Consider the following 13,140-nt stretch of genomic DNA (forward strand, 5'->3'; position numbering starts at 1 on the left):
CATAGAAAGAATGATCTCAAAATCCAATTATTTGTCTCAAAACAGCCGAGGCATCCAGTCCCATGATGACTAAGGTGTGGTATGTACCTCCCTGGGGGGGGGGGAAGTCTATCAAGGTGAAAACAATGCCTTGAGATGAGCAGAAAGAGCTTGATCTTATCGCTCTACTGGTCCTCTCTCACAATTAGGTAACAGGGACAGGCAAGAGTCAGCAGCAGCTTTTCTCAAGCAGGGGGAAGGAATGACAAAGCCTCTTCCCATCAATCTTCATACAGCTCATGGGGGTCTCAACGGGGTCCCGTCTGGCTTAGGTTGTTTCTCCTGTGAGAAATCTTACCTGTCTTTGACTGCAAACCCTTCATCTGAAGACCAGGCGGAGAGACACAAGGTGTAACAAACTCAATCCCAGAGGGGCACAGTCCACAAATCCTTCCTTTCCTAGGGAAAGGCATGGGGGACAGACGTCTAGGCTGTTGTGTGACCACACGGGATGAAGGGTCAGAGACTGGGCAAGGTCAGGAGGCGTCAACACAGGAGCACAGGGACAGCCCAGCGCGGGTTTTCAGAGCCTGAAGGGGGAACATCACCTGCAGAGGAGGGGGCCTGGTACAGGGGAGCTGAGAAAGGACGTGAGGGCAAGGGAACACACTGGGAAGGCACAGTCGGGTCAACAGTGGTCACCACTCAATGTGCGGTGTTGGAATCCAAGTGCAGTGAGGAGGCCATGTGTCCCACGTGGGCACAGGGACAACAGAGCCTGGTTCTGTACAAGGAGATTAAACAAGTAAGACACAGACAATGGGAGCCAGCTCACTGTCACAAAAGGGAGTCACAAATATGAAGAAGAACCCTGTGGGACGATCCCTGTGGGATTTGACTGGAATCAGAAGAAGTGGTAAGAATTCACAGTGTTCATCATATTTGGTATTGAACCAACGTGTGCGTGTGTGCGTGCATTTCTGTTGACACACAGAATCCCTGCTGTTCACTGAGGGAGCCCGTGAGCAATGACAACCACTAGCAATATGCACACCAACCGCAACTGGTGTCCAGATCCAGGTCTCCCGATGTAACTCTCCCCTAAGAGGATTCAGGGCTTCTATGGAAAATGTCCGATTCCAGGACTGGGGCGGAAAACAGCAAGATGAGCTTGGAACAACTTGTCCAGAGAGGAAGGACGTGCTCAAAGAATAATGGGGACAGGTCAAAAAGATATGCAGTGAGCTTGAAATGGCCACCACAGGGCAAATCAGGAGCATTTAAGCACCAAAGTAATAAGCTTTCCTGCCTCCCTCATCCGTTTGCGTGTTTCATTGGATGTATTTATCAATGCAGGAGTGATGACAGATCATAATATAATCATTTGGCAACCATCACAGTCATTGATTCAAGAAGAGTCGCCAATGGATGATCCATCTAGTGCGTGAGATTTTGAGGATTCATGATATATTTACAGAGTCTCAGAGTATCTGCACACAAGATATAAGGGGATAACCAAGGGGAAATAGTAATTTTATGGTGGACAAACCCGGCGACACTTCTTAACCACACGGTCAAAGTCAACATTGCCAGTAACGGAACCCAGCACGTGCCTCCAGATTTGCTGCACTGGGAAGAACTCAGCATCACTTGTGTGACATTTCCGCCAAGACGGCATAACCAGAAGCTACTTAATTTTAAGACTGTTTCCAAAAAACAAATCAATAAATCAATGACTAGAAAAGGTGAAAAGCCTTAGACAAATTTTATTTCTCTAAGAGGACAGCTTTATGAATCAGTGTTTAAAATTACATATTATTATAATCAGATTTATGGCACTATAACAATTGTAATAATCCAAACATTGATTGTAGCCATAACAGCAGATATCAAAATCTTTAGGTTCATACACAGTGATAAATATTGGAAAATTCAAAAAAAGCTATTAATTTACACCACTGAAGTATTAATGACAACTTGGTTGTTTGGGTGTTGTGTAAACAGCTGGTATTTGGACAGTATGAGAATGTAAAACTTAATACTGCTTGTTTTCATCCACAAAATCTGCTGCAAAGCTAGTTAGATGCCAAGAAACACAGTTTGAATACTATATAGATTTTCATATACACATATGAAACAAAAATGTTTTCCTTCAATAAGGATTTTCACATGCCATATGTTTAATGGGAAAGAAGGAAAATGCTATGTAAACAGCCCAGTAAATTTGTAATATTTATATTTTAGATCATATACTTCTTATTCAAAAACTATATACTTGTGATGTATTCAAAACTAGATCATCACTAGATATTAGAGCAAAGTGGACGGTATTCAGATTCAAGTTCAGCATCAGCTAGGAAAAAAAGAGAAAGAATTATACTCTATCTAAAATATAACTAAGTATACATGTTAAGAAGAATGAAAAAAACCTATGAAGACTCCACTACCCACCAGGAGATTACTATTACATATAATTTGCCCACGGCTGCACACTGAATTAACTGCTATTACTGCTAAGTGTCAGAGCTTCTGAGTGTCTCCTTCTTCATTCATTTATTCAACAAGCATGTGCTAAGGTAGTACAACAAGCACTGAAGTTACAAGGTGAAGATGACATGGTCCACCCCTGAACCATCACCCACTATAAACTGAAAAAACAGGTGAACAGGCCATTTCCATTCAGAGTCACATATACCACACAAATATAAGGCAGGACATTATCGGAACACATAGAAGGGACATCCTGGCTTTGTGTCAATATTGTCCGCTTTTTGGTGGAGGTGATATGTACGTTCGTATCTGAAGGACAAGGAAAAAGGATGCCACATAGAGGGAAGAAGCAGATGCACAGACTGGAGTGGGGAAGAACACTCGTGGAACGAGAAGTGGTCTAGTTCAGCTATCAATAGATGCTACAGCAAAGGGGCAGACTAGAGTTAGTAGCCAGAGATAAGGCTGAATTGTTTGGCAAGAAGTAAATTGATTTGGGTGGTTTTATTCCATGCAAAAGAATTTGATGTTTCTCCCGAAGGTAAAGGTAAACCAATGACAAAGTCAATGACTGGATGGAGATTTAAACGTCACCCGTCAGGTGACAGCTCTATGGACTGTAATTGCCTAAGTATTACTAGATGAGCCTGGTTACTGGGCCTTATATCACTAGCAAAAACAGGATAAGTTGATGAAGCCCAGTTTTCAATGTGCAAGTTACAAGTTCCATGTGGATGGTAGAGGAAAGGAAGGGGACAGCCAGAAATAAAAAGAGATACACGGACTTTTGAGATTTTCGAAGAGCTTCACATGATGAATAAATGAGGAAGAAATGTATGCTTCGTAATGCTTGTTTATGCTTTCAACTTTCCCATTTGCAATGCATGAGAAAATATTTAATGTAGTATCTATTATCCAAACATGGAAAAGGATGCCAGATACTCTTTATTGTTTATTTCAGAAATTAATGATATTTAACTGGAACCAATACATTTTGGCCACCTACCTTCTTCTACCTCTCTAGTTATGCTTTCCACCAACTCCTGCTGCTCCTGAAATAAATCAAATCTTAGTTACAGTATTTAAGTTAAACAAGAGACTTTACTGTAGGAATGTGGCCTTTAAATAACACCTTTAAAGAGGAGATCTTACTTGGGCATTGTGTAAATACACACAAAAATAGTCACATAAATAAAATAAATTTCTACTCATTTTAATTTAATAGAGAACATATATATGTGATGCTGTTTAGACTAATCCGATCAAAAGTACACTTGAAATTGGGCTACTGAATAGACACAATTTCAGAAGGGTGAGGTGTGATCTGATTCCTGCAAAGAATCAAACAAGTCATATTTTACAGTGAATGCATTACTTTGCAATCCTTAGAAAAACAGCCCTTTATACAAGTTTCATCAGTTCTTTTTTTTTACTTTAATGGATTTTTTCCTTTATGGATTTTTTTGACCTTAATGGTTTCTTGCACTTTTAAAAAATTAATCTTAAGGTGTGTTCTACGCTATTTCTCAGCACAGAACCTTAAATACATAAAATGATGATAGTGGCCCTGTCACGTCATGTGAAAATTCTACTGGCAGCAACAATAACAAAAACTATTTTCTTGTCTGTATTATGACTGAAACATTTATATGTGTATGGACACAAAGATTACAGAAAATCTGAATTAAAAAGTATGCCCTAGAGCCAATTTTCAAATTTAGTTTCTGATTCATGACTGAAGAATTAGAAAAAACAAAAAGAATAGTTATTTAATTGTAACTTCGTATTCTTTCTAGAAATGAGGGAGGCCCAATTTTTGAAATATTCGAGTGGTTGTAGTTAGTCTACTTAATTACGAAATGTATGGGAATATTTCAAACTATACCTCACGTGTCCCAGTCTAAAGTTTTCTTGTTTAATCCTTCCTTCTGAAAGGTATCCTCTCACTAAATGACTGAAACGGGGCTGACGATAATGTCCAGAACCTAATAGTCCAGAACCTAATAATGTCCAGAACCTAATAGACGTTGTCGTGTGGTGACAACGATAATATGACATCCAATGCCTTTACACATTCAGGTGTGAAGACAAATCTGTTGGCCGTCATATTTTCCAATATTTGCAGAGACTGTTTTCCATAACACTTTTTTGTCAATAGCTTCATAGAAAAGGGCTTATAAAATGAATAATGTGACAACATTACTAGACAGGCCTTGTAAAAACAACAACCCAATGCCAGGTGAAGGGAGAGGCCTGTCATGAAACACTTTTAATTACCATTAATCAACAATATGTAAAATGCAAATCACATTTTTACATGACTTGAGTTAGGGAACTACAAATGTAACGTTATTTTCTTTTCCCAAAGCCCTTTTCCTAAATATTTACTTCGATTATGTTTATTTCTAGGTGATTATTGTGTTCAGATAGAAGTAGCTTGAAGTCCAATATTAAGGAGGAGAATGCTTCTGCAATTTTATTTATACTTTTCCATTTATCAAAAATATAGAAAGGTGAGAAAATTACACACAGGAAAAGAATGTATCCACAAACTTTAATTCAAGGAGTTTCACTAGAAGGGTTTTTTCATAACTGGTAGTTCTCAGACTATGTCCTGTAGAAATCTAAGTTTCCACTGGGGACCCCGCAGGATCACAAAGTCTCAGAGTCTCCATCTCTCCCTTAGCTAGGCAGCTCTACTTGTCTATATTTTATATAATAGAATTTCATTCAAAAAAAATTTTAAAAGAACCGTATTAGACTGAAAAATAAATATTTTTCAAGTCAGAAAGTCACTGATTTAGTCAAAGTCCATAATTTTACATAACAGGCAATCAAGGCGCAGAGAGATTAGAGGTCACCTGAGGTCACAAAACCAATGAGCTGCAGGCCAGGAATGGGCTTTAGGATTTCTGACTGAGGCTAGAGTAACACGCCAGCTACTTCCTCACATTCAGGAAATTTCCATCAATTTCTGACTCCGAAAAAATGAATACGTAAAACTTTGTCATGTAGTTCAACAATATTGAGGAATGAGAAACAAAATAGTAACTTTCTAAATAATTATAAGCTTTAAAGTCATGAATAAAAGTAAACTGAGACTGATACCAGAACTCCGATTAATAGCAGTCAATACACTCAGTATATAAAGCACAAACATTCCTCAACACGGGACACAGAACTTGAAGGAGAAAATCTTTAATTATGGAAAGCAAACTCAAACTGAGGAAATTCTTCCTTAAAGGAAACTTTCTTTTCCTGAAAATAAAACCTGGTTGACCAATATCAACCAACAAATGCATTAACCACGTTGGGGTTATCTATAGCAAAACTTATCCCACAAAAGAGATTTCTCTTTATCTTCTAGCACACTTCTGTCCAACCTCACATCATCACAGCTGTGCCATAAGTCTTTCCAGCATTCTGTCATGATTGGGAAACGTATCTCTGTATCTTGATGGAGTGGCGCTTTTTCATCTCTCTTATTCAGGCTTGCATGATTGGGCAAACCAATGCCCCACAAGGGGATAATTTCTACCTTGGAACAACGGCATTGAGTTTAAAATAAACCATTTCTCAGTTTACCTAGACATACTAAAAAACTAAACACGTCTTTCCTACCAAAAATTAATTAAAGAAAAAATGTCCACAAGCATATTTTCTTGCATAGCTTCTGCATTTACACTCCTTCATCTTCTGATTTTTCTGGAGACAACTAATGAGAACATTTGAAGCATGTATCATGCTGAACAACTTACAGAAGCATTAGACATACACTTTCCTTTTGTACGCAGTATTCCAATGTCAGCACTTCGAAGCACTGAGACCCTATATGACCAAAAGGCTGTCTCAAAATACTTGGCTTTGCTGTGCTATGTTACGATGAAGTTAAATGAAAAAACAAGGTTGAAACCTCAGTTAGCACAGGCCTACGCTGTTTTTCTCGACATTAAGCGGGCCATAAAAACACCATCAAAATTACAAACCAATCTGCATTGACAGAAATGGCTATTTTAGAAGGTGATGTCAACATTATGGCAAATGACACAACAAGGTTGCATCTCCTCTAACATCTATAACTAGTTGGACATCTATAGTCCAAAAGAGGTTCCTCTGCCCCACACACTAGGACGCTTAAAGATCCCACATCGGTAAAAGGAAGGAAGGTGTACGGGAAGTGAAAGGGAGGCAGGTGGGGATAGGCCCATACCTGGTTCCAGGTGGACAGGCTGAGCCTGCAGCCCCAGCAAAGGCAGTAACAGAGGAGGGGTTGGGGCGCAGCCCCCACGTCACAGCCCAGGGGAGGGTAAGAGGGGCAGCAGCAGCATCCCCCCACCTCCACAAGAATCCCAACCCTCCCCAGCTGCAGCAGTGCTGGCACCACCAGAGACCAGTAGCAGCAGCAGAAATACTTCTCCAGCCTCCACCCACAGCACAGTGCTACTAGGGCCACAGGGAACCAGGAGGGCTCAGTGGGCTCAAGACAGGTTCTCCTCAACCAGCCCCTTCCCCTGTTCCCACCCACGGTGCTGGTGCCCAGAGACCTGGTGATCTGGATACAACGGCAACACCCATCACCCTGGTCACCCAGGCCAGCACTCCCACACTCACAGCTAAGCCCCCACACCTGGACCCCCCAGGCTCAAGTAGCACCAGTGAGAGAAAACAGAAACTGTGCTATTGCATCAGCTACTGAAAAACAAAACAAAGACGTCTAATTATCTACCTGCTGAATTGCTCGAATCAAAATGTACTTAAATAAGAAAGTGTTCACTACTTCAAATGAGCCTGCAGAGGGACAAGCCATCCAGCAGCATGAACAACCAAGGTAACACGGTAACACCGAGACAATGACACTTCTCCAGAAACCAAGTCAAAGTCACGGAAGATTGTGATCTACGTGATAGAGATTTCAAAATAGCAGCCATGAAGAATCTCAATGAGATACAAGAAAACTCACAAGGCAGTTCAATGAGTTCAGGAGTAAAACTAATGAACAGAAGGAGTACTTTATCAAAGAGATGAAAACTATAAAAAAGGTCCAAACAGAAATCCTGGAGCTGAAGGAAGAACTCAAGAAATGAGATCAAAAATGGGTATTTTAATAACAGTATTACACAAAGAAAACAAGTTGCTATTAAAGACGCCATATCATTGCCTCCTCAGTCATCAATTATTCAAGTGATGCCAAGATGTACAGATATAAGTGAACTTCATTTTAAAAATTCAAATATTGGTCAATTTACCTCTTTAGAAAATGTACTATTGCTTAGCAAGATATTTTATTTTATTATTATTACTTTTTAAGCATGACATTTTAAATCATCGAAATAAAAAAATGCTGTAAGTAAAACAGAAATTAAGGATGTACTATCATGTAGAAAGATGACAACTTTTAACTTAGAAAGACAAATTAATCTTTCCAGTGTTACAAGTTTGCTGAATTCATACAAAGGATTTACCTCGGTTTCACTGAAATAAGAAACATCCACATATAGTTAGTGAATGTCAGTCATTCACTTACACTTAGGTGTGGCAAAACTGGGCTGTAGGAAAACTGAAATTGTTAAAAGCCATCACCAAATTAAAAACAATGCAGAAGTAAGCCAAAGCATCTCAAAGCATACCGTTCATTGTTAGGCAATAATATTTCATTTGTAAAATCTAATTTAAAAGCAGCTTTTCCAGAAATTTAAAATGTGTCAGTTAATTACATTTATTGAATACAGTTAATAACAGGTAGCTCTTAAAACATGGGAGATGCAGGGACTTACAAAAGATTGTAAAATTTCTGTCTCCTTTCTACATTAGCACACACTACATTATGCCTTTTACGTTGTGTGCATTAGTCAATGAAACAACTCAGAATCTCACCAAGTTAAGAACAAGAATTATACTGGAAATCTGAAACCCAAAGGAGAGAAGATAACATAACTAACCTTCATCTAGTTGGTCAACGTGCCATTATTAGAAGTCTGTGGGGTTGACGTAAGAATCACCAACTGTTCTCTTGGAGCGAGATTTCCTCGAGGTAGGAACCAATCATTTAGCCTTCCAATGCAAGGTGGCAGCTGGACCGGCCTCCTACGATCGGTGCTGAGTGAAGTGTTCCGTGGTGCCTTCATGAGAAGCTGGGTTCTCATCTCTGCCAGCCTGTCATTAGTCCTGTGAAGATTGTAAGAACAAAGCCTTAGTATTCTATTTTTCCTTAATGATTTGCATTTTTTCACGTTGCCGTAATAGTAAGTGGAATTGCCCATGAAACAAACACTGAAAATACGTCACGGCAGCCCTACCATGTACAAGGATAGGTTTCAAATTGTTCTAAACAAGTACATGGGGATTCCATGGGGATGCCAGACTAAAAAGTAATTCAAAGTAGGGAGGGGAGGAAAAGGGCTATCAGTGATGTCCACGGCTTAACAGATAATACTTGCTGCCTTCTGGAAGGGCTGAACCAATAAGATTCTTGAGGATTGCCATGAGACACACATAGTAAACGAGTTAAGAAATTTTTTTAAAATCCCACCAAGATACTTCCAAGCATTTGCTTTCACCGCCCTTGGGTAATCCCCTCATTACCCTGAAGAAATTAACCGTTTGGCACTGAGGCGTCATTTAGAACAACAGCCTCTGGGGGAGAACAAGAGAGCCTGGTTGGTGATCATACTGAACTGAAACAGCTCCGGAGGCATGTGGCTTATAACACTGTTACCAAAGCACTGGAGGTGGGATCTGCCCTTTCTGTCTTCCACACACCCCCACAGGCTGACCACCTTATTTTTTAGCCACTTCGTCGGTTATACTACCCTTCACCCCTATGTTAACCTTCTCCTGTATTTCACACGTATGCCTTTGTGTAGATCAGAAAGGCTAGAAAAAAACAGCTTGTCTGAAAGCGACCTCTAGAGGTAATAACACAGAGCACAATCGAGAAAGTACATTTACCAAGTGCCAGAATATGCAGAGTACTTAACCCTTTGGGTTTAAGTTGTTGTCTTACAATAAATAGTTATCTCATTAAAAACTATTAGGGGAATTCTGACAAGAAATTTCATAATAAATAGTGCTGTCTATGTCATAAAGCTTCAAAAACACTTTGCTTCAAGACGGGTAGATCAGATTAACTCTATGAAACCGCGAGAAGGAAAAGTACAGTCATGTGAAACCAAAAATGGGGAGAGATGCAAATGTCCTGAACTAACTAACGTTTTAAAAGTAATCTATTCACTAACATCATTTTCCAAAATCATACTATTTAGTAAGCTTTCACTTCCTATTAATCTCGGGAATCTGCCTGGATAAACATTATACTTTAGAGGCAAATTAATGAGCTCAATTGATTTTCTCTGACTTGGTTTGGACTTACTTGTTTAGTTTGTTTTCCAAGGATGTTGTAAGTTTTAATTCCTCTAGGTAGAGGCGCTTCCATTCTTCCAATTCTATTTTAAAAGAATCTCCAGAAGTTTTCACTTTGGGGAGTTCAGATTCCAGACGTTGAATTCTGACCTCCATGTCACTTATGGAAGCGTCATCATGGTCATTTAGTGGGTCTACGTTTTCTTGAGATGCTGCTTGTTCCTAAAGCCAACAAAAAGGATACATTTTAAAAATAATTATAAACTGAATAATTACAGTCTATTTGTATTCTTTAGTTTTAAGTCAATGATTTGGAAGGCAATTTAAATGTGAAAAAAGCTGAAGTTTAAAATATTTATCATCAATATGGAATGAAATAAATCTGAATTATGAAAATATTTTGAATCATCTCATCTGACTATTCCAATAAGAGAATCAATTTTAAATTTTAAAAATTGAACAATATGACTTAATAATCTAAGAGCATGGTGCAATTTTTAAATCATCCTTTTTCTTTATTTCCTAATAGTCTCGTTTTATATCAACTGGTCTTAAAACTAAAATGATTTTCCAGAAAGAATGATTCTCAAAGAACTGAGTGATAATGATGGAAACTGAACTATTAAAAAGGAGAAGCAAATACCACCTTAGTTCCAGAAATCTAAAAAAAAAAAAAAAAAAATACTGCTGTTAAGGGGAGTAGAAGAATCACATACAGTATGTATATCTAAAACGTAATTTGCAGTGAAATGAATTAAGACATGTTAAAAATCAATGAATTAACCTGTAAAAATAGATTTAAAATTTTTTTCTACTATATCCTGTATTGCTCAGTCTTCAGTATCCCAGAATTTATAGTGTTCTGCTTCACTCTTTTCTACCACATTCGTGACTATATGAATTTTGAGGTTTAATAATTTTTGTCTCCACTTTTTCTTCCCTAGTTTTTCACATGACTTTTGTACTCCTTTCATAGCTAATAACTCCTGTTTAAGATTGATTTTCTTCAACAAGATGTAGACATCTTTTTTTAAAAAACTTTGTAAAACAAATTTTTTTTTAAAACAATTGGGGAACAGTGTTTTTTCCAGGACCCATCAGCTCCCTGTCAAGCAATTGATTCCAATCTAGTTGTGGGATGCGCAGCTCAGCTCCAAGTCAAATCATTCTCTTCAATCTACTAGTTATGGAGGGTACAGCTCACTGACCCATGCGGGAATCGAACCGGCAACCTTAGTGTTATGAGCACTGCACTCTAACCACTGAGCCACCCGGCCGGCCGCCCACCGGGGGCTCAGCTCCAAGCTCCAGCCATTGTTTTCAATCTAGTTGTGGAGGGTGTAGCTAACTGGTCCATGTGGGAATCGAACCAGCGACCTTGGTGTTATGAGCACAATGCTCTAACCATTGAGCCAACTGGCCACCCCACAGATATACATTCTGAAGAGGCAGTTTCCAGTTTTGCTGTGAGATCATCATTCTGAATGAGTAAGATAGTATAATTTGGTTATGAAGGAAGTTGACTGAGAATAGTCTAACCCCAAACCAGTATCAACTTTTGAAATAAATTCAGTTGCAATAAAATGTCATCGATACTGTAGCAGAGTCTTAGAACGTGGAACCTTGAATTACTCAGAATGAAGAACAAGATAAAAGCACCAAGAGTCTCAAAAATGCATCCTTTACTGTCATCGACTTTGCCACACAACATCTGCACTTGATTTTCTCCATTTCCTGAATGATTGATTCACGTCTTTCTTCTATAAAATGACCATAAGTCACCTCTGAGTTGATAGTCTCTCACCTGTTCCCCACTTTAACTCTCCATCATTTCTTAAGAAGTTGTAGGGAGTTACCAGTGACTCATCTTGAGTTACTTCCGCCTCCGTCAGCTACAAACGTTTCATGGTAATTTGAATTGCTTGCCAAGAAGAAATGATTCCCAAGGTTAAGGAGCAAGCACATCTCACACTGTGAATGTTTAGTGAGATGATCGCTACGTTTTTTTCAACAACAAAAAAAAGTCTTAATTCAGTAATGAATATCTTGTAATCCTCTTTTACTTCCAAGATATACGAGAACATCCTAAACAGCAATAATAACAACCACAAATCTGCTGGAATTTCAGTGAAACTGAGCTGGGTAGAACTACTTTCCTGTAGATACAATGCTTATTTGGTAAGATGAGGTGAGTGGACGTAGTGTTTTTAAAACATGGCTACAAATTCTTGTCATTTCTCCATGAAATTCCCTCCCTTTTAATATGTGCTGGCCTCAGTAAGTAACTGGATTCTAGTGCATGGAATAGGGCAGAACTGCTGTGAGAATGCTGTGCCTGAGGCAGAACATGTGATACAGCTCCCCTCTGACTTTCTCTCTCGGGAAGCTCGCCCTGAGAACCCAGCCACCATGTCGTGCACAATGAAGCAGCCCAGGCCACACCCTCAGGCCTCCTATAGATGTTTGCGCTGAGACGGCCCCAGCGGATGTCCCGGCCAAAAGCCCGCTTCACCTGCTACACGTGTGTGTTACAGCCTTTAGATGATTCTCATTCGCAGCTTCATGGCAACCCAGCTGATGCCAAGTGGAAAAGAAATGAGCTGGTCTCACTGAGCTTCACTCGACTGCATTACTTGTGAACAAAACAGATGCTGTTTTGAGCCACTAGCTTTTGAGTTGGTTTCCTGAGCAGCAATAAATAACTGGCATTGATACTGATATTCAAAATGGTGTGAGGCCACAAAGAAAAGCAATCTAAAACCTGTAGGGGTGCCTTTCCCCCAGGAGGTAGGTGGAACCCGAAAGGATGTGGAGAAGAGTGAGAATGACACCCACAAGGGCCCCCAAGAGACGTTATTGGGGGCTTGCTGCCCCTGAAGAGGCTGACAGCGAGGACTTCTCAGCTAGTGAAGAAAATGAGTCTGAAATCTGGATGAAAGGGGGCTCTTGCTATGAAGTAACAGAGTAAAATCCATGAGATACATGAGCTAACGAAAGACTATGAACTAACTGTAAAGGAACCAGGACTCATTGTGTTCAAATATCTGTTTCCCATTTACAGCCTCTCCCACATGTCCCGTTGTCAAATCACGCTAAAATGAAGAAACGGCTTCTGGGTGAAGATCAAATTCACTGTGCTCCCAGGAAGACATGGTCTAAGGACGAAGACAAGACTGTAAAACCCTTCCTCAAGACCTCGATAGGGTTAAGCTGGGGCCTTAAATTCCTGGAAGGATCTTCCGAGTATAAGAATTTTAAAGGCCTGGTCCTACAACAGCTACAGGAAGCCCAAGAGCTTATCTCAAAATGATT

At 39.6% G+C, this 13,140-nt stretch overlaps 1 protein-coding gene across 5 annotated transcripts in view; it reads right to left on the reverse strand.

Moving 5' to 3' along the window:
- Positions 1–2,212: 2,212 nt before the first annotated feature.
- LOC117019985 (ankyrin repeat domain-containing protein 26-like) overlaps positions 2,213–13,140 on the reverse strand; it is a 28,971-nt gene continuing 18,043 nt past the window's right edge. The window contains exons 5-8 of one of the 5 annotated variants that reach the window (XR_004422607.1): positions 9,839–10,050; positions 8,409–8,634; positions 3,476–3,521; positions 2,213–2,332 (exon numbers count right to left, since the gene is read on the reverse strand). Coding sequence is in view for 3 of the 5 variants with exons in the window: in XM_033102219.1 (XP_032958110.1) it covers positions 8,415–8,634; positions 9,839–10,050 (432 nt within the window). In the remaining 2 variants the exon portion in view is untranslated. Of the gene's footprint in view, positions 2,333–3,475; positions 3,522–3,709; positions 3,801–8,408; positions 8,635–9,838; positions 10,051–11,632; positions 11,750–13,140 lie in introns of those variants that run through there. The other 4 variants (XM_033102219.1, XM_033102217.1, XM_033102218.1 and 1 more) reach the window with 4 other exon arrangements.

This window comes from Rhinolophus ferrumequinum, unplaced genomic scaffold (assembly GCF_004115265.2).
Source record: "Rhinolophus ferrumequinum isolate MPI-CBG mRhiFer1 unplaced genomic scaffold, mRhiFer1_v1.p scaffold_31_arrow_ctg1, whole genome shotgun sequence".
Taxonomy (NCBI): Eukaryota; Metazoa; Chordata; class Mammalia; order Chiroptera; family Rhinolophidae; genus Rhinolophus; species Rhinolophus ferrumequinum.